This window comes from Dufourea novaeangliae, unplaced genomic scaffold, assembly GCF_001272555.1.
Source record: "Dufourea novaeangliae isolate 0120121106 unplaced genomic scaffold, ASM127255v1 scaffold14, whole genome shotgun sequence".
Classification (NCBI taxonomy): Eukaryota; Metazoa; Arthropoda; class Insecta; order Hymenoptera; family Halictidae; genus Dufourea; species Dufourea novaeangliae.
Genome location: NW_015373890.1, coordinates 1,883,522 through 1,905,626, shown reverse-complemented (window position 1 = coordinate 1,905,626; position 22,105 = coordinate 1,883,522). Strand labels below are relative to the sequence as shown.

Sequence of the window (22,105 nt, the reverse complement as noted above, 5' to 3'; positions counted from 1 at the left end):
CCCCCCAACCACCGCCGCCAGTGTTTTCCGCCCGTTGTCGATTCCATTCTCGGTGGTCAATAGGGAAAATGTAGTTCCAACAGGTCCTGCGGACTGAATTGTCGACTTTCGATGTGATTTCGCATTTTTTTATGATACTCAGTTAAAAATATAAAATGATCAAGTTTTAAATTTTGGACACCACATTTCTGGCAGAGGTTACGTTTCGTTATTTGGAGTTTTCAATTTTCTGACGCTTGGAATATTATCGAGTTGTTAGGTAATGTACAGGGTGGACCACGAAACGTGATCAGTTTAGATTATTCTACTGCTAGCTGTTCGATTGAACATTTTTTCGGCTAATGTAACATGATTCAAGGAGACTTAGGATGATTGTAACAAATTTTTTGTCAACCCTATTTTCCAGTATTTTCAAGGTCACCTTCAGTTTTATTATAGATACATCCAGTGGTGAGATTCAAATAATTTGACAATCGGAACTTCATTTTTGTACGTCTATCTTTTAGCGGATAAAAATTTGTTTTTTCCTTCTAATCAAAAGAAACATTAAGAAGATATTTACCTTAATTAAAACGATGTTCAAAACGGTGTCCATCAGTTGCCATACACTCGCCTGAACGGTTACGAAACGACTGTTTAGTTTGATCTATGACGTACAATAATTTTATAAAGAGTTATTTTGCAAAAATAATTCTATGTATGACAGTAGAATAATTTAAGCTAATCACGTATCACGGCCCACCCTGTATATACACAGATTTATGACTGTACAGTTGATTACACTTTTCGATAAGGCGATATTTCTCGTTGAACTTAATATCGTCAGTATTTTCAACGAGACTCTAGCACCCTGTATCGATTTCAATCCACGGTCATTCGGCGCAAATCGTCGAATTAGTCGATTATGCCTTCTTTCCCGTTCCTTTCACCCCTTTGAAGCCACGGATCGCGTGACGGTAACGTTAATCGTGCGTTCGACGATGTAACAGACATACACGCTGAATTTTCGTGGTTGATCGGTTCGATAAATCGTAATATCGTCGTCGCGATGGACAAAAAGATCGAGCCAATCCTTTTGAGACCGTCGTATCGAGCGAGAAACGCGCGGGCCGTTTAATTAAGCTCGTTCCCGTCAATTCCGATATGACTTTTTGTTCTTCTCTCTTTTTTTCTTTTTTGCGCAAACGACAACCGGAGAAATGGAAAGGAAATAAATGTTTCCGGATATGAAAAACCGTATCCCAGCGTGTGCCCACCCTTTCCACGCCAATCGAAGAATCGAAGCGAACATTTAATAATTGACGGACGATTCCAGCCAGCCTCGCGAATTCACCGGGACCCCGTTCCCATTACCGGGATCCCATTCATCGTTTCGAGAACATTTTTGTAATTCCTTTAACGTCAATTAAAGTCCCGGTACCGTCCGATAATGACCAACGAAAATTACCTTGTACCCGCGGCGAACAATTTCATTTCCGTATACGCGTACGCGGAACGTTGTCGCCTTCCGTGGAAATTTCAAAAAAGGAAACGACGTGAATTTAAACCGAACGGCTAACTGCGTACGTGTCCACGAACGTTATTAACATTCGATTATTAACCCGTAGAAAAGCTTTCCATTGGTTTACTCGAAATTCGTTCGAAGCATCGGACGAACGGCCGGGTTCAACGTTCCACGACCGCCATTTCGATACCACGATTCCTCACTGCGGATACATACATACACACACGAAACAACGACTCGGTTTTTAGTGTAACGGACCTGAGTCCGCGATAACGAGCTTAATAAGCAATTCACGATTTCGATATCGCTCGCGGGCAGAGGGTGCAGCGTCCCGATAAAATCGGCTCCGCGACCGATAATCATCGCGAGAAAACAGCGTTAATCCACGCAATCAATCCAGCGTGTAGAGGGGGGAGGAGGAGGATGCATGGAAAATCTGGAAAACGCGCATTCCCGGTCGCAATCGAGGCCACGGTGACCGCCGACCGGTACCCTATCCACCGAAACAACCAGATTTGTCCAATAAAAGCTTCGTTTTCCCTTCGCTATCACTCACCCCCCCTCCTGCCACCCTTCCGCAAAACCATCTCGTCGAGCGGCCTAATAAATCCGACAGATAGGATTGGCGTGCGCTATCAATTAAAAATGATGAAACCGAACGTGCGTCCGCCTCTTCGTTTCGCAACCGTTTCCCTTCCTACATACATCTCTCGTTCTCTTCCACTCTCCACTCTCCTTGTTCCTTTCTCTCTCTGTCTCTTGTTTGCTTTTCGAGAGAAACACGGCTGATTCCTTCGCCTTGTCTGCTCGCGTAATAAGCTTAAGCGATTAGGTGTACCTTAGGGGCGCACCAGTGTTCCCTTCTTCGACCTTCCAGCTCCTCGATTTCCAGTCTACAGGAGAGGAACAGACTGCGAAGTGGACGAGGACATGGCGAGAAAGGGAGGGGAAACAGAGAACCAACCCCCTGGAGAAAATTGTAAAAAGTAGAACGTGAACGGAGGCGGTTCGCGACGCCAGCACCGGCAGGTTTTAAACGCAATTTAAATTTTTAATTGCAACTCCACTGGAGGGGAACACCTCCAACTTTATCCTTCGTTCTCTTCACGCGATCCCGTTCTATCCCCTTGGACACTACCGTGTCGCTTTCCTTCGCAGTTTCCTTTCTTTATTAATCGCGCGGATCCACGGCGATTGGGCTTGTTTGGGTATTCGTGAATGAGAGAAAGATTGCTCCTTGGGAGAGTAATTTATTTCTTGAGAATAACGGTAGAGGACGATTGAATAGGACTGACGCGTCTGTTCATTATATTCTGTTTCTACTTACTGTCAACACGAATACTGATCTGCTTATATAAAATGTCTAAACTAACAAATTATCGTTTTTCAAGATTTTTCGAAATATTTGGAACCACGTATGCTTTTCACTTCTTATTGTTAGTTAAAGACAGAATACCCTGCGTGCTTTTCAGGGCTCTAGACACAGCTTAATTTGTTTGTCCTGACTGGTTTTGAAATAATTCTACTATTTTACATTGTTCTATATAATATCTATTAATTTAAATAGTCCTAATTTATCACTTAGATAATCTAGACAATCTAGCATAACATACCATAAAACAAAATCTGTAGTAAATTAAAAGTCACCCTAAATTCCGTCAAAAGCACCACCATAATTTCAGTAATGGAAAAATAGTAAATCTGTAATCCGTCATTTTTATGAATTTGGTAATTCTACTGTTAAGCTAATGGGTGCAGAATATATTCGTGTTAAATGAATTTTGAAAATTAATTACATTTCTTGAAAAGGAAGCATCATACGAGAAAATTTTATCTTATAATATCGATTTATTTCTACATGTAGAATTACATCCTTTTGGATTGTAACACCAGTTTGGAACCACCTTGTACATAGGCCACAACATTAACATTAAATATCTCATAAACTTCCTTATTAAAATGTCAGCGTTACACCTGAGAACCTCTCCATGTGAGTCTTAGAGTTTTCTAGACCCGGTCGTTTATTCAATTTTACAACCTCCTGCGCGCCACGGATGGCACGTTAACGCGTCGATAACATCGCCCCCGACGCAAGGGACATTCGGGAACGCGTGCCCGTTATACTAGCCGGGGGTAAATCGAACCGGGCGACGTGAAAACCGAGTGAAAAATCAATTCCGCGCTTCGACAGGCAAAAAAGGCAGGTGCTCGTAAAGGCCTGGCCGAGCGGGCAGGTTATTATCCGGGGGCCACGGTGGTACTACGACGCCGTTCACGTATACATACACGTACAACACATATACAGGGTGTCCCAAAATAGCTTGGACTCCCGGAAATGAGGGGTTCCTGGGATGATTTGAAACAGCTTTTTCCTTAGCAAAAATGTTATCCGAGGCTTTGTTAACGAGATATTAACAAAACACTCCCGACCAATCAGAGCAAGAGTCTACCGGCCGAGCTACCGCGGTAACGTTGGCTACCAATCGCTGCGCGTACCCAACGTTAGCGCGGAAGCTCGGCCGGCAGACTCACGCTCTGATTGGTCGGGGTTTTTCGTTAATATCTCGTTAACAAAAGCTCGGATAACGTTTTTGTTAAGGAAAAAGTTGTTTCAAATCATCCCAGGAACCTCTCACTTCCGGGAGTCCAAGCTATTTTGGGACACCCTGTATACACGTACAAACACACATACATATATACACGTCCACGGCGCGCCGTTGGCCCCGGGAGTCTAATCGATGCGTCGTCGCATGCGACTGCGTGCTTTTATCGCTGTCACGCACATAATTAATTTAATTTAGTTTAATACGTCGGGCCAGCGTCAGGCGGCGATTGCTGTTCCGATTGTTTGCACGGAAACGCTACCATTAACCCGGCCCGTTCGTAGCGAGCTCGCGAGCGCGCACGGCACTCACGTATCCGTTCAATTTTCGAGAGAGATATACAAAGGTAGAGAGAGAGAGAGAGAGAACGAGGGGAATAATAAATCGTCTGTTTTACGACCGATCGTGTCGTTGAAAATCTCGCGAATTACCGTTAATCGTCGAGAACGTTAATTTATCATTGATCGAAGAACTTCTTGATTTCGTACTCACGTGTGTATTTCTGTTCCCCTGTTCGTTCGTTTTTTGTGTTCTTTTAATGGTGTTTCAACGACGCGCATAAAAGCCAATAGAGTGTTACTCGATTTGTGAAAATTACTGATCCTTCCCCCCTCGCTCCCGCTCGACGTCAAAGAGCGAACGTGAATTATGAGTGAAGTTTAAAGAGTGCTGGTTCGCCAGCGAATCAACGGGCTTTTTAATTTAAAAAAAAAAAAAGAAGAAAAATCAGCTTGTCGGAGATTGTTGAAGCGCACGAACAGTCGCGCGGTTTGATACAAGCTACCGATTCCTTTTTTTCCTCTATGCCTGTTCCTTTTTTTCTGTCGTTTCATTTCCTCGTTCCTTTTCGTTACGTTGTTGCCGGTAATGCGATCGCGGTGTGTCGTGAGGGTTAACGAGTTAATTCCTTGTTGGGTCGCGTGACTCCGTCGCACGGTGGGGGGTGGGCAGGTTATTTGAAAAATGTATGAATTTTCGTTTGTCCCCGGCGAGAACTCACGTTGAAACGGTAAAACTCTCTGCCTCCGATGTCGATTAATCGCACGTTGTATAATTATTCTATGTCGCTTTTTAATCACTCGACGGATCTTTGATTACGGTCAAAATATATCGGACTAGTGGGAAGTAAACACACCCGATCGACGTTTGTGCCTCTAGAAACATGTAATGTTATACATTATACAGTCGCGTACTTTAATCGAAACGGCGTGTATTACAATTGCCAGCGACGAACGTTTCGCACGAGACGTCGCGTAACCGAATTTCAGAATACAGTGATTCACAAATTTGTTAATGAAGGGCTGTCACTTCTACTTGACCAAACTATTCACCAAAATGCGAATTTTAATTCAAAGTTAAAAAAACTTGATCGCAAAAGCATAATACAGGTAACAAGAAAGAGAATATATTAATAGAAATTGCAAAGAAGTTGTGACGCTTAATTGTTATTTCCGAAATCTGTGAACGAATTTGTGAGTCACTATATATCCACACAGCTTAGATAATTTGTTATTATTAGAGAGTGTGGTATTATGCTCTTATATTAGGTGTACCAATAAGTAATCCAATATTTCTGAAATTGTGAGGGGACATATTTTGGATTAAGACTATGTTCTCGATTGGCGTGCAGGAAACTTACTGTAAATATAAATTAAACGGTGCAGAGCCTTCACTTCTATAGAGATGATTACCGATTTCGTAAAGAGTGAACTACTTTTATTGGTACACTTAATAGACTATTTCCTCTTGCAATGTATAATAAAATAGAGAATTTCGAAATTAATGGTACTTTTAACAAAGAACATTAACTTCTGCCTGTCTCCTATTTTCGAAGTAATGCTCTATAAACATTCGAATTTCTGTACCAAAGTCCAGTTACTATCAATTAAATTACAATTTTAAGGTTAGAGCATGTGTGCATATGTCCATAAAACCAGTCACGTGACACTGACGCGTCTAAAGGTGTGTCTCCACTGGTGTTCACGAACAGTACACGAATTGTTCTTGTTAGGGATCGCCTATTCTATTACATACATATACACAGCGTAGCATAACTATAAAACTACACTAAAATTTTCAATTCTTATGTAGATATGGTTAAAATAAAAACGAACCAAATATGCCATGTCTAAACTCGTATCGAGAAACAATGTTCCTCCATAAAAGGATAGATTCCATTCCTTAAAAAGAAAGCTGGTTCGTTTTTATTTTAACCACAATGCATAAGGTGGTTTTGTAGTTATGCCACGAAGCGTATAGTAGTGGTTTGAAAAACTTTCATTAACTTCTTACAAGCATCAATTCTGACCATTCTTTATAAACTGTTTCCCGGTGAATACGCACCTTAATATAAAAAGCTTCCGTCTCCACAAGCCGTGATTTTTGACACGCTTCAAAAACGACTGAACAAATTCCACGACCCTTGTCACGGTCAAGAAGTATAACACTTATGTGTCCATGTCTCGAGTAACCAATTACGTCCCAGCGATCGCGATTTCGCCGATAGGGGCGACAAAACGGAAACGAAATTGGGCAAATGGGCGGATTATATATAAGTCCGCTGATTCGTAGACCAGTCGCGAACAACTCACCTGGACCCGCACTTCCGGAAGATTGACTTTCACGGCGAGCTCCTCCCTGGAGTACACGTCGGGATAATGAGACTTCTCGAAGGCCCTCTCGAGCTCGTGCAGCTGGTAGGTGGTGAAGGTCGTTCTGTTACGACGATGCTTCTTCTTCCCGCCGTTCCCGTTTAAATCGTCCCCGCAGCCTGTGCCGAGCTCCTCGTCGCTGCCGCCGCCGGTGGAGTTGCAGCTGTTCTCACCTGGAAACCCAGAACAGGAGCGGTCAGGTCTCTCTGTCTTTCTCTCTCTCTCATTCAATCTCTAACTCTGTCTCTCTCCTCGGAAACGGTCGTTACGGTTAATAGGTACGGTAATGGTGATCGATTTATCCAGTCCCAGCCATTTACCTCTATTATGCCGCGTATAATGGTAGCTATTACAAGTGTTGCACAGCGCGCCTCGACGGGGCGTGCGCGCGAGCGCGAACGCTTGAGCAGGATTTCGCGGCCGCGTGAATTTTCCCTCCCGTGACTTCCGGCAACGTTGTAACAGGAAGAAGGCACACGAGCACACGTTGCCGAACAACGTTGCTTGGAACTCGTGTCGGGAGTTAATGCAAAATTAAATTAGAGTAAGGATATTATCATACTGCGGGGTATTGATTTCTTGATTGCTGCGAAGATAGTAAATATTATCGCCTGTGAACATTCGTTTTATCGTTATAACGAAGTTTTTCGAGTGATTGAGTTTTTCGAGAAATTTTTTTTTTTGTAATACAACAAAATCTTGTAAGTGATTTCGTTGAATTTGGGATTTATCTTTCTTTGGTGCATAATAGTTGATATGTTCGGAAATTGTCCATGGATATTTTTCGTATTATAATGAAATCTTCCCAGTGATTTCGTTAAATTTAGAAATTATCTTTCTTCGGTGTGTAATAGTTAATATACCTGGAAATGTGTACCGCGTAGATTCGATTGCAACCGAAGTTAATTTGATCCGTGGGTTTAAACGGAGTTTGGTATTTTTTCATTGCCCTGGAATTTCGACGTGTCGTGGGCAGCGAGATTAATATTTTCATTGACGTTTCGCTCGCGAGCCGTTGTTTAATTTTTAATGCAACACCGTGGACCTTTGACGATTATTGATTTACAACGAGTTTGTAATTATTTCCTTTATTATACAGCGCGCAAAACGGTGGCAATTACAACAGCTGTAATTGAAGTCACGCATCAAATTGTTGTTAACAGAACGTTACTGAATCTTACGCAAAAATAATTAATTGTCATTAATTGTGGGGGTGTTCAAGTTACAAAGTGGTCGAGCGTAAAAATATTCGCAATGTGCTGAACGACGCCACGGAAACGGATGAAATCAATTACGGCCGTAACAAAAAAGTGACATTTATCCCATATTTTTCGCAAAAGGACCAGGATATCTTTGCCCTTTAATCGTCGAACATTGAAGAAAAATTTCCTGCTTTCACGTTTCTTCCACAATTCGACATAAAAATAGTGTTTCGAGCACACGTACTGCATTTCAGCTATATTTTTTCTATTTCTTTATGAAACGTATTGGAAAGTTTCGCCTGAAAATAACTATCGAAAATAGAGTTTTTTATCTAGCTGGTGGGTAATCAAGAGCGAGAGGGGAATATCCAGGTACGAAAATACACGTGTCAGTAAATTTTCCGTGACGTTGGTCGTGAATTTGGTCGGTTGCACCACGGAAATGGAGAGACAAGCTGAAAAAAGGGAATGCTTTGTTTTGGGTGGTTCTGCGTAGCCTTCCGCGAATTCGCGAATACAGTAACGATTGACGGACCTTGTTGCGTCGCTACAAAGGGACATAAACAGGTAGGATACGAAATAGTAATTTCGTGAAAAGTGCTTCTGACTCGTTCAATCGATCGAGCTAAGGAAATTTCGTTTATATGCCGGAAACCTGTCAATTTCGAGACAATTAAAGTAATTCGACGAAGGGAACATTTAAATAAGCTACGTCTCGAAAATTCTTTGTCGAGGATATCAAATTTTGGATATTTAAAGACTCATAAAAGATAACAGAAAGATCTCTCGGTTACTTAATATCACTCTTCGTGGAATTTACGATGTTACTGGGCATCGATGATCAACCCTCGACGCGACACGTCGATGCCATTAAATAAGTTATAGCAGGGGACCGCATAACTCATACTTTCGACAAACTATTACATGGTCATTTTCCTTGTAAATTACGCCACCTTCCCATTATCCGTCCTTATTATAGTATCCAGGAACATGAACGCCGTAATCGGGGAAGAAATTGATTTTGCGGGGTCACACGAGCGAACGATCATTCACCCCACTATCGCGGCAAATAAACACTTTCTTTGGCTCTTCTACCACCAGCCTTTTTATTAATCCCTCCATCCTGTACAATGTCACACGATTTAATAATTTAAACACCTGCAGCGGATATTCTTATTCATATTACAGGGTTGCAAGTACCTATGCTCAAACGAACCCAAAAACTTATTTTACACCGAATTTGAATTTTCAGACATCCAACTCTGATTTATGGTGTATAAGTATACACAACGATGCCCATAAATCAGAGTTCAAAGGTAAAAAATTCATATTCAGTGTATAATATCGCCAAGCAATGGTACTCACTAACCCTTTAACGACCAGACACTTAAATCGTTATTTCCAAATTATGAGAATGATATATATGTTATATCTTATTATTTTGAAGTCGAAAATATCGATATTAAACCAACCTATTTGTTAAATTTAAAAAAAATGAATTTTTAACCTCACAACATCCAAACATCTCTTTCGGGGAAGAAAATTATTTCTCACCATTAGTTAACTCTAAAATGGTCCCAATACGTGCACCCCATCTGTATTTTCACAACGAAACCCCTGAAAATACGATTTTCTAAATCTCACTTATACATAAAACAGGACGTTAAAGGGTTAACATCACAACCATAGAAGTACTTTTCAAACCAGTAATAAAACAACCTCCATTGAATATCATCCGACATCTATAAACGCGGTTAATTCAAATCGGAAAGAGGAATGGAAGACCCATTCTCCTGTGTTCCTCATCCATAACCAAATCCAACAATCGAATTCAGCTGGGCACCAAATGATTCCTCTTTTCGCCGGTGGATCCCGACACCCCGTGGGGTATATATATTCAGGCTCTCATTAACTGCATAATTAACCTTCTCTCGCGTCGCAGCGTAGCGCATTAGATCGAATTGTGGGGGGTAATCGGGTGGCTCAATGGCGGCGTTCCAGTATACACACGTACGGACAGCTGCGCGCAAGCGGGCACGTATCCTGGGTGTGTTTGTGTGTGTGTGTGTGTGTGTGTGTGTGTGTGCGCGCGATCGGCCCGGTGCTAACCAACAGCCTAATAACCTCGCCTTGCCTCGTGATTGACGCGCCTGTACCGGCTAATTATCAACAACAATCAATAATGGCCCCCGAGAGTGCCAACACCATCGTCCTCCTTCGCCTCCGGGGCCCACCTTTACCTCCTCCGACAGTGTATCCATGCTACCAGACACGGTTTCCGCACCGTTCTTCCTTCCCCTCCGGGCCTCGACCGTGAACGATCCAACATAGAGAGTGAGGAACTTCTGTTTCGGGACGCGACGATCATCTTGGATTCAAAGGTAGAGGCAGTTTCATAAAAGACATTCGAACGAGGTATACAGGGTGAACCACGAATCGTGATCAGTAGATATCATTAGATGTGTTCGGAACGAAATGTTTAAAAACAGTTGGCAAGAGCTCAATATCGGAACGCGTACAATGGCGTAGCATACGATACTTTTTGTAATATTACAGTTCGAATATTTCTTGAATCTTTTCTCGACAGAGATGAAAAAAAAAGTAACACATGTTATGTTATGATACTTACCGAATTCGTTAATATTGGCTGACGAATGCATTTTAGTATGTTCTGAATACACTAGAATTTGACTAGTAATGATGTTTAGAATACAAACTGTTAAGAGGTGGAAAACGTGTGAACAGATCCGAGGAATGTGTTTCTAAAGCTAACGGTGTTGTTGATGAGTAGCAACAATTCCGTGGCCGTTTCGATCCCAGACTTCCTCTCCAATTCACATCGCGCGCGATGATAGACGCGCGTCAGAAATTGAATTACCACGAGAAACCTTTCCCCGGAAACGGCGGGGTTCGTGTCAGAAACTCGATCTCGCGTAATTGATCAAAAAGTTGCGAGGCTCGAACGAACGATCAACGATTCGTAACTGGAACTCGTTTCCCATCCAGCAATCCATCTTTCCAGTACCTTAAAAAATGTTTACTCATTAAGAAGACCTAAACTCTATATACTTGATCAATCGAAGTTAAGTTCTCTCTATCGAATCGAGAAAGAAATAATCAATTCATTCACTATAGCTACTATACCATAAAGTCAATCCGAAGATCGTTACTCTAAACAGATCGAATTAAAACAGAAACAAGTCATGAAACAAATTAATCAAATTTCAGTGATAAGAAATTAAAAAGCTTCTTTCTAGACTCAAATTTATTGTCGTTGTGATGCCAAAAAATTGTTACAAATGGCGACACGAGAAATAGTCTGGTATCCCTCCATTTCAGTCGCGATAACAGAGAGAGACTCGGATTCGTCCCGATTGAAATTAACGCGAATATATATTATATTCATACGGGGCTGCGGTGGTTTACGTAGGTGTGTATAGAATGTCTGTATAAATGGGCGGTGTAAGCGGGACTCTGTGTGTGGGTGCATCTGTGTGGGTACGTCTGCGCAATAATTGGTTTCGGTCGGACAGAGTAACCATCGTGATTAAATTCTACGAGGCAGGTGCAGAGTGGTGTTGCGCCGTCGCTGTTGCGTTATATCGAGAGCACCCAATGTATCGTTCCAAGTGGTTCGAGTTTTCGTGGATTAATGGCGACACCGTGTCGCCAAAGTTTTCCTAGCCTAATTGGCGAATCGGTGTTAATATCGTGAAGCTTATGCAGCACGTCTACTCGAGGGTGGTGCTGCCGTGACTAAAATCCTTTAATCTGTACAGACTTGAAAGAAGCTCTCTTGGTGGCTGTCGTATCTATTCTGAAGAATATTTAGTGGGAACAATCTACAAGTAGAAACAAACGTACGATCGAACATTTGAGAGTTACTCTAGTGTGGAAACATGGGCGTTAGAGTTTGTGCCAGAGTGTGGTATATAGTATTAGATACTTCGCTAATCGTGATTGATTTAATTCGAAAATCGTTTTCGATACTTCCAGCAAAATTCGACCGATTGAAAATCAATGATTAACGGCGAGATATCCCGTTCCGGACAAACACATTAACACGATTTCATTATCTGGCATAATCGATTCTTTGACTCGATTAATGCCCCCAGGGCAGAAGAACCGAAAGGGGTCCCCGTGGCGTTTTGAAATTTATCAGCGATCAGTGTTGGCCCATTAGAGCCGGTTGCCCGATTCGGGAGGCCACGATTCCTCTCCGGCCACTTCGTCCATTATATTATCTTCCCGTGTCAATCTCTTAAGTAGACGGAATGGGCTAGGAACGTTTTACACCGTCGCGATACCATCGGTTCTCCCACGAGCGCGGAATACCGGCGACGATCTGTTTTTCCCGAAATTGAACCACTTTCGAGGAACGATTACGTCGTTGAATCGTGAAATCCAGGGTTTCGACATCGTGGCCTCTCTAAACGACAACAGTTCGACGAGCATTCGAGCTACTTCCTTTTGAAAATGGTACAAATTCCGTATTATCGCGTTTCATCCGACTGGAAACTACTGTAATCTGTAGATCGCGGATGGTTATGCATTTACAAATTTTTTAACTTGAAATATGCAATAGAATAAACATTTCGATACAGCGTATACTATTCATGTGTTATTCTTAACGTAGTAATGTCTCCAATACAGAATTCCAAATTCCGCAGCATTTTAATTCTCAGATATCAGTGTCTGAAACTTCGATTTTGTATAATCTTCCTCAGTCTAGTAATCGCAAACATTTCAATCTTTCACTCGGCAACACACAGTAACTGGCAAAAAACGAACGAGATATCTAATCGGATATCAGTTATTAATATCCTCACACGTTATTTTCATTTTAAAATTGGACTCGCAGCATTGTTGCATGTCGAGATTCATTTAATAAAGCCTCTTGTTTCAATCCGTCGTTCCTCTATTTATAAAACTGCTCGACTTTCGTCACCTGTTCTGTTCGCTTCGTTCCCTCTTGTACCTCCTCGCGGGCACACAGTCCTTTCAATTTATTCGACGGCTCGCCTGAATTGTGATTTCTACGAGCGGCGAATCTCAGTCGTCGGATATTCACCGTGAAATAATTAAAGGACCGTGACAGCTCGGTCGAGATCGGTTTAGAAAATATTCATCCCGCCAATCAGTCATCGATTGTCTACACTTGTCTCCAACCCCCTGAACAGTACTGATTAAATAATACTTATCGCTGACAATTTACTTCGTTGATGTACGAATGGTAACCAGGCAATCGGTATAAATAACGGCATCTCTGAGTCCATTCCTTTTCCGTGACGAAGCCCCCCTGTGAATACCTGATCTACAACCACTCCCCGCCCTCTTTCCGCCCCCGTGACGTTGTTCGATGTCGCCTCTCGTCGTCTATACTTAAGCACGGCTGTCGATTCGAAATCTAATTTCCTTGATCGGCGTGGGAGGACAGGGGCGAGACAAGGAAAGGCAAAACGGAGAGTAAGAAATAAGAGAAAGAAAACGGCGTGCCGTCACACAGAGGGCTTAGCTCGCCGACCAAAGAGGATTACAGAATTTGTCTTCTCGTGGACCGTCACCGGTGCGCGCCTCCGCCGTCCGTCCCTCTACTTCTCTCTCGTTCCCTCCGTTTTTCTCTGATCTTTATTTTCTCCTGTCTCTCTGGGCTCCTTCTGCTCGGTCCCTCTACCCCTCCCACCCTTATTCGTCTTTCTCTGTGGTTTTTATCTCCGGAACGAAACGCAATGGCCACTTTGCGGGGCACAAAGTTTCGACGGAAATTTCTTCGTAAAAGCCACTGTCACCTGTCGCGCTCTTTAATCCGACGCACGTATCGATCCACGAAAAGTGTCTCCACCCTGCGGCGCCACCCCCGCACCTAGCCCCCCAATCCCCCTTGTGGTTCACTACAATGGGCGGTTCAACCATCGTTTTTATTATCCTTGCGAATGGAGGGAGACATAACGACTAGTCGTTCGAGCAATTCACGTGGCTGATAACGGCCAGAGTGGACTTGTGTAATTGGAAAAACAATAGTGAAACATGTATCTCGAAGCAATCAATCGAGTCTTTCTGTCGACGTGTTTATGGATGAGTTTTATGTGGCTAGGTGTTGTTTGAACGTTGAAAGGTGTCTTATCGGATGATGATTTTTTCCGTTATGTCTGGCCGCCACAGGGACGTCGATTCATTTTGTTCTTGTAGAGACTGAGAAAAAGAGAGAGAGTAGATAGGGGCTTGGAAGGTAGATAGATGAGGAACGCGTAGAACGTGATCTCTCGATTCGCAGTTTTGGCGAGAACGGAGTATCAGGTTCGTCGATTATTCGCGTACCGGTATCGAATTATTAAATTGTCAAAGCTACGGGCGAGAACGCGAACGGGGAAGAGGTGGGAAAGAGAGAGAGAGATGGAGAGCAGCGTGTCTTAAGAACGCCTCGGCGAAAGGCTCTTAAGCTGTCATCAAGTTCTTGCAACGGGGATAAAATTTCCTTCTAAATCGGGTCAACGTACTGGCGATCATCCCGGGGCCGAGGCTAATTGGAACGATACCGCGGTTAGAAATGATCTAACCGAGGAATAATCGAATAACGAATCCGATTAACCGAAGTGAAAAACCGCGACGAAGCTTAAAGTCCAGTTATACTTCGTTGTCCTCTATTTCAGAATAACGAAGCCACCAATTACTTATCTTTTAAACGTGAAATAACAAGTGAAAATTAGTCGATGCACAATTTCTTTTAACAATTTAATCATAGTTCGGACCAGCACTTGCGTCGGCTTCCGACGCAACTTTGTTAGGGTTCCGCGTCAAGCGGGGGTTGTTGGTTTAATCCAGCGTAAAACAATTTCAACTTTAATCTCGCCGGTTTAAACGTATACTCCGCGTTCTCGTTTAAGGCGACATATTTCTTCACGGACGTTTATAAACTACGGGAGACGGAGAAAGAATGCGGCGGCAGCGACCGAGCACGGGGTATTTGTCTGCGTTCTTTGCAGAGGAAGGGGGATTATAATTCGTGGCGTGTCGCGTTCCCTTCATTATAATAGTAATCAACGCGCGGCTGCCCCTCGTTATCGTTACTACTTAATAATTTAATTGTTCGGTGGCGTGCAGCCTTTATTGGGATATCTCTGGCTGCATCGTGCGACGACGGTCGATTCTCTGTTGTGTGGGTTAGCCTGTGATAGCGCGCGCGCGACTGGTGTTTTATAAACGTGCCACGGACGAAGCCACGAAAGGGCCACGAAAAAACTTGATTTTGGACAAACATCGTTAAGCGAACGATGCCAATACAGGCTCCCACAAACCAACGCGAAATATTCGCAGCGGTAGCGAATATTTCACGGCGATAGATTCGCGACAGTTTAAAATGCATGGCGTCTTATGAGACTGTTCACAACAGTGCGAAAAATTTCCGCAAAAATTTATCTATAAAAAATCTATCGCCGCGAAATATTCACTGCCGCTGTGAATATTTTGCGTTGGTTTGTGGGAGCCTTACTGTGGGCGGACGACTCCGAAATTCTGAAACTAGTCAAACAGCTGTTGTTGTATATACAGACTCCTCTCGATTATCGTCTGGCTTGTTCTCCACGATTATTGTCTAGGCATTATCCCCACCACTGGAGGGGTGGGGGGGCGTGGCACCTCTCAATCGCATACTTCGTTGCTCCTCTGCTTTTATTGCCGAGGCTTGGGCTTACGAATTTACGATGGTCTGAAACATTTCTCCCTACATGATTATTGCCCCGACGCGGATCCGAGTTTGGGACGATAATCGAGAGGAGTCTGTATTTTCTTTAACCCTGTAGAAGGCAGTGGTAATGATGTTGTTAGTAAATTTTTTTTTTTGTTTTCCTTTTGAGTTTTACATTTACTTGAGAAATAGGCTACTTTACGAAAGTGAGATAAATGTAGCTCGACCTTATAAAGGGTTGACAGATATACAGTGACTCACATATTTTGTTTACATACTTTTGAAATAACATCTGCGTGTCGAAACCTTTATGCAATCTCCATTCACATATTCTCGTTATCATTAGTTTTAGTATCCTTTTGTGATAAATTTCCCAACATTTTTTAGCATAGTTCACATTTTGCTAAATAATTTGGTGAAGTAGAAGTGACAGCATTTTCTGGACAAACTTTTGAGTCACTGTAAATCATGGACTTGCGAATTGTGTGCAATAATAATACAAAAACCGAATAAAATAGAAATTTTCAACACGTTATTCGCTAGTATAAAATATTAAAAGGTCGCGATAAATTTATTTTAAATTTCTGTTCTTGAAATATGTATAGTAAATAAAAACTGCAGCCTACTAATAGATGATCCAGCACAAGGAAAGAGTTTCTATGTAAATCTTAGATTACCTAAACAATCCTTCCTAAAATGTTCAATTTTGAAAGAAAAGGTATTGTTTTTCAATACTTGAAAATGAAGAAATTTCCACGGATGTCCGCGAGCTTCGAAACCAGGCCGGCGTAGAGCGCCACGCAATAAAACACCCCGTTGTGCACAATGTACCTACTAATAATTTAATTGTTCCCAGGCATGCGAGGCTTATTACAATCTCTCCATCGACGTCGTGCAAGCACGAACACGGATTCTCGGGTACACGCGTTTCCAAACGAGTTCACTCGGGACCTGCTCAGTCTCTACGATAGCTTGCGCGCGCGTCTCTCTGTGGATACAGGCGTGCACTACCTGCTTTTCAATTGTGATGCTACGTGTTTGAATTGGAATAACCATCGACGATGGTTCTTACAGCGATCTCTACTTGAGAGTAGATTTGTTCGAGTTACATTCTCGGTGATAGAAGTAATGGCTATTAGAGAGCTGTCTTTATGTTGAAAGTAGTCTAAAGGCTCCCATAGACGATACGATTTTTCGTGCAACTGATTGTAAAACCTAGGTCGCTTCGACCGTCTGAACGACAGATGCAACGTTTGTGCCGCGGCTGTACGAATTGTAGACAATAGAGCAAGCTAAAAATCTGTCCAACTACCTGTGAAACTTGTCGTACGACAAATCGTATCGTCTATGAGAGCCTTAATTCCTACTGAGTACTTCTCTTCACTACACCCTTTCGTGTCAAGACACTTAGCAAAGGTTGACCAATATTTACATCGATTCAACCAATATGTAGATATACCAATAATACTAATTATGTAGATCGGAAAATCTATCTCCTTGTAACGAGGTGTCGTCTGCAATTACCGGTATGTTGTAAGTGTTAAAAGTCTAGAGCAACGAGAAACTGTTTCCGAGCTGGATTAATCGCCACGAAAGGAATACCCGCGCTTGCTCCTGTTAGTTCGAGGAAACCGTAACGCTAGGTCTCCACAAGTGGGTAACTTTCAACAGTCAGGCCTTCTACATGTGTCCACTTGAAGGTAAACTACCACGAGTTACTGTAGTAGAAGTGTTCTAATTGAATGATAAAGTTCTACGTTCTACAATATCATTAGGACCACCTGACTAAGTGCTCGTTTTATAATCGCATTGTATCGTTTCCAATCAAGAATCCTATTCTCGAAAGCAAAAGTGACAGGTGAGTTGTTTTAAGTCTACGACTACCAATGAGTTATATTTCCCAGCCTACGTGTAGTATAACGAGGCACCGATCGGTAATCGTCGAATCACGGGGAACACTATCCTGCACGAGCGCCTCCACTTCCTGTGTCGCCTCCCATCCCGTCCCCTCAGTCTGTCCCTGTATGATGTGTCTCATTGGATTCGTCTAGGCATGGAGACCCGTCTGCTATCGATCACGAAACGTTTCGGTATCCGAGCTGGCGAAATAGCTTCCCCGACGCCGGGTGTACGATTGATCGGCGACACCTGTGCGCCAATTACCACTCGCAAGCTTTGATCCAACGGTAATTCGGTTAAATCGGCGTCCCTCCCGCTCGTTCCCAACCATCGCCTTGCTCTGTCTTCGATTCTCGTTGGTCCGTACGTACCTCATTTTTACCGTCTATTCGAGAGGAACATGTTAGTCTGACATGTTAAACGAAATCGATGAAATTTTCCGTGAACGGTCAGGGATCTTTTGACAGGTAGGCGTCACGTTGATGTATCACGGATCGAGGTAGGCAATGGATATCATTTGAATATCGCGATGCTCTCAGTATAGGCAGTTGTTTATTACGATCAATTATTGATTGATGTTTTCAATAAAATAACACTATGTTTCAATGGTAATCAATGGTAGAATTCAAGTAACATGGTGCCTGAGATTGACCTGTACTCTGAAATAAGGATGGGCAAATTTATTATCTAGATAAGGAGCTTCGAATAACGAATAAATGATAAAAACAGGTACTGCGCTATTTATGACTGATTTAACGTGGAAATTCTAATTTCTGTAATAAAATAATACTTCTTTCTGAATGAATAGACACTTGGCAAATAATTATTTAATCTCATTAACCGTTTAAAGGTCAGGCTGACGATTGTAGATACAGCTACTTTTCATTATGTATTATTCGAATAAAACTCTGCCCAACTCTGCTCTGAAACATATAGTTTTCACTCCCAGAGAATGGTTACCAATGAAAGCACTTTCAGTTTGCATCATATTTCAGCTATTCCGTCAATTTCTTGCGACAGTGACAAGATTATCCTGGCTACCGTAAATAGAAAATCAATTCTCTGGTTCGAATTCACGTATTTGAGGGTAATTCCATCCCCAGCTTCAGTATGAAAGTTACAACCCTTAATACAGACGAGGAAAAATTTTCGTATAATTCTCTGAAATCTGAACAATATTCAGGATTCTGATTTGACGAGAAATCGACGGTCTTCGGCAATTGAAATTAAACATTTGAACCGGCTTCGTTTTATAGTTCGCAATATAACGATTAGCTTAATTGACTATGGTTTATCGTAGTAGGAAATCGATTGCGAGCGATTCGAGCGGCGCCGATTAATCCGATATAATCGGCTTGTTTCGAGTTCTGTCGATTCGGCTGGCCGTCGTTAGCGAGGCTCGAAAAGCAGTCGAAAAACGAGCTATCCTCGCAATAAATGGGTATGAAATTACACGTAATTGCCCCATGCCTCCTTCCCTCGTGCGCTATATTGCCGTTGTCACGCGATCGAAATTACTACCCCTAACAAAAGCACTTTTACCTGCGGCGTTCCAGAACGCCGCGACGCCGTTACCTCTACCCCAAGCCGCTTTAATTCCGCCGTTCCTTTTCAATAGGAACACTTTTCCTGTATTAGCTGTTTGTTCTTTCGTTGTTACTTAATACACGTTGCGGCAGTAAACATTTTTACGTCCGTTTTAAATTTTGCAGGATACTCAAGCAACAAAGTCTTTCATATACATCATTTTTATATAATTCACTGTTTGTGTTCATTCGATCCAAACTGAGATTTTCACTTTTAATTATACCTTATACCAAGTCTGATTCAAAGAATCGTAATACAAAATAGAAATACAAAGACTACACTATCCAAAGAATAGTAATACAACTAAATATTCTAACATGAAAATGTTAGATTATAATTAGATGTGAATTCTTTCTTAATTATTCAAGGTGATCAAACATTAAGATGTATCAGAAAATCTGTTGCTTCGGTCAGTTTGTTCCTGCTTATTTTTCACCTGTAGCGAACAATCACAGAAATGAAAATTGAAAATAAAAGATAATAGAATTGAAACTTCAAATTATCTTCTGCTCCACGAATTATATAACATACTAAAGTTTTCAAATACGTAAAATCGTCCTACATCCATCAATACCTTTGCAACCCTTTTTATAGTCCTCTTTCGCAACCATTCTATCGTCTTCGTCGCAAGATCACAGTTTTCAACGAGCTGTAACGGAGACGGACAAATGGTCCTCGAGACGTTTTCTACGCAAAGACGCGACCCGATTAATCGTCCCGATTCATCGTGCTCGAGTTACGCGTAGATCCGTTAAGGCTGCGCGTGATTAATTGGAAGCGTGCTGGGGAGCAGTTAGCGCCCCGCGCCCGGCCGGAAAATCAGAAAGGATAATTGTGCGAATTACCAAGGAATTGATGCAATTACGCGGCGGAGCCTGAGCGGCATTATCGCGACGTTGAAGAAAGTTATTCGTTCGCCGGTGCGCGCGGCTGATTATGCGCTCGAGGAATTAATGAAATTTGAAAGTGCATTAATCCTGCGCGGCGCGTACGAGGTAAGATTGATTGGGGCACACTTAACGCTCCTCCTGCCGTTCCTTTCTCCTTTCTCTCTCTCTCTCTCTCTCTCTCTCTCTCTCTCTCTCTCTCTCTCATTTAATTCGACTATCGGACCGATTTATCTCGGCGTCGTGTCGCTTCGAGTTAGATCATCGCGCGGGAAGTTCACTCCGCGAATGAATTATCTCATGCTGCTTCCCGATCAATCAATATGGGATCATTCTTATCCACATATTCGTTACCTTTCTCAGGAATCATTTCAAGTCTTCAATTCCAATCGTTTTTAATATTCTTAGTATGAAAATCGAACTTTCTTTCGAACATTTCGTGTTTGGGGTATATTGATGTGTCCAAAAAATTATTGTGTGATTTTGAGACGTTAATGTATTAGGCTACCAATACGACAGTAAACAATTGTAATTGTTAGGACGTATTGCATCAGGTCCATGATCTTCCGCCAATACTGTTCAAGCAATTCCATTTCTCTATTTAACGTTTTTTTATCAGTAAGTCCACCTATCGCAGAATGACTAGTCAAAGACGTTTAATAATTTGAATCTTTATATCTTATAATACCAACGATTTCGACATTGTTGCGCGTTAACCGAACGTTGAAAGCCAGTTCAGCTCGATCTATAATTTGTCCCCCCCCCCCCCTCTAATTATTATTATATCTCGGGTACGCAGCGGCTCCGCATACGAAATTCCAGTTTAACGACACCAAGGACAGGGCAGAGCCCGCGAATGTGCACAGAACACAGGCCTTTCACTTTTAATAACTTAATAAATTCCCCGGATGACTTGGCCGCAGGCAGAAGGTTTTCGACAGGGGAATAACAGATCCGTTTTAAACCTTACGAAGGTAGCCGATAGCGCCGTGCCAGGCGAACGAAGAAGAAGAAGAAGACGTCGACGAAGAGGGGAAGGATAAGGGTAGACGAAGATGAGGACGAAAAAGAGGCTGTGGAAGAAAGTAGATGGGGCAGGCGCGATCCATTAGTAGACACGTCAATTCAGCTCTTAAGAAGCGACTGACTTAAAGCCGCTTCCATCTATCTCTCTTTTTTTCCGCCCCTCTTCCCCTTCGCCACGGTTCATTTCTCCCCTCCTTTTCCATCATACTTATTAGCGGAGGCCCCGACCTTCCCTTTTACCTTTTCTTCTTTCTCGCGCACGGTATCATAATTAATGATAATTCGATTAGCAGGACAAGACTGGGCTCCTCCGACTAAGCAGCCTCCCGGGCTTCGTCCTCTTTTATTCTAGTCTCTTTTTCATTTATTTTTTTGCGCTCTTACTTTTTGTTTCGCAACGGCTACTCGATTTCTCCTTTCAATTTTCTCGTCACGGAGATGGACCGCGGCGGCGGGTTTTCTGAATTGACCGGCAGCGCGAGGGGTTAAGTGGCTCGATTACTCTTCGAAGACATCGGCGGATGATTTACCTCGTCTCTTCTATCGGGGGGAATAGTATCATCCACGATCTGATCGAAAATTATTCTATGATCGTGAATCCTTTGAATCTGTTAGTCGCGACGGAACTTGTTGTTTTGAGTGTAGCTTATCTAAGGGTGAAATTGAGGGGATTTAATTCTGGACCCCAGAATCAAAGTCATACTTTTCAAACTTTAGGGCAGAGCAAATCAACGGTGCAGAAATCTTTTAATTTTTTGGAACTCTTCGGTAAGAATTGAACGAGGAACAATCGCTACCTTTGCACTATTGGATGGACTTAAGTCTTAAGAAATGTTGAACATTGCATTAAGTCCTCTATATGTTGGACTTTACATTGTTTGGATCGAAAGATGTGGACCTAATATCTTTTTTACAGTATTACAGCAAATCATTGATGAGTGTTCGAAGGCTCCTCGGCATTGAGTGTTCAGACATCATCCCCACCACTGGGCGTTTGTCTGATTCCACGGGGGACTCCCTAATACTGGAGATAATGTCCGAATATTCAGTGAGCCTTCGAGC

The 22,105-nt window shown here is 42.4% G+C and overlaps 1 protein-coding gene across 1 annotated transcript in view; it reads right to left on the bottom strand.

Annotated features, from left to right (window-relative positions):
- The window catches only part of LOC107187170 (retinal homeobox protein Rx1-like), a 49,309-nt gene that overhangs the window by 22,952 nt on the left and 4,252 nt on the right, over positions 1 to 22,105 (bottom strand). The window contains exon 2 of the mRNA XM_015575185.1: positions 6,699 to 6,931. Within this exon, the coding sequence (XP_015430671.1) occupies positions 6,699 to 6,931 (233 nt within the window). The remainder of the gene's footprint in view (positions 1 to 6,698; positions 6,932 to 22,105) is intronic.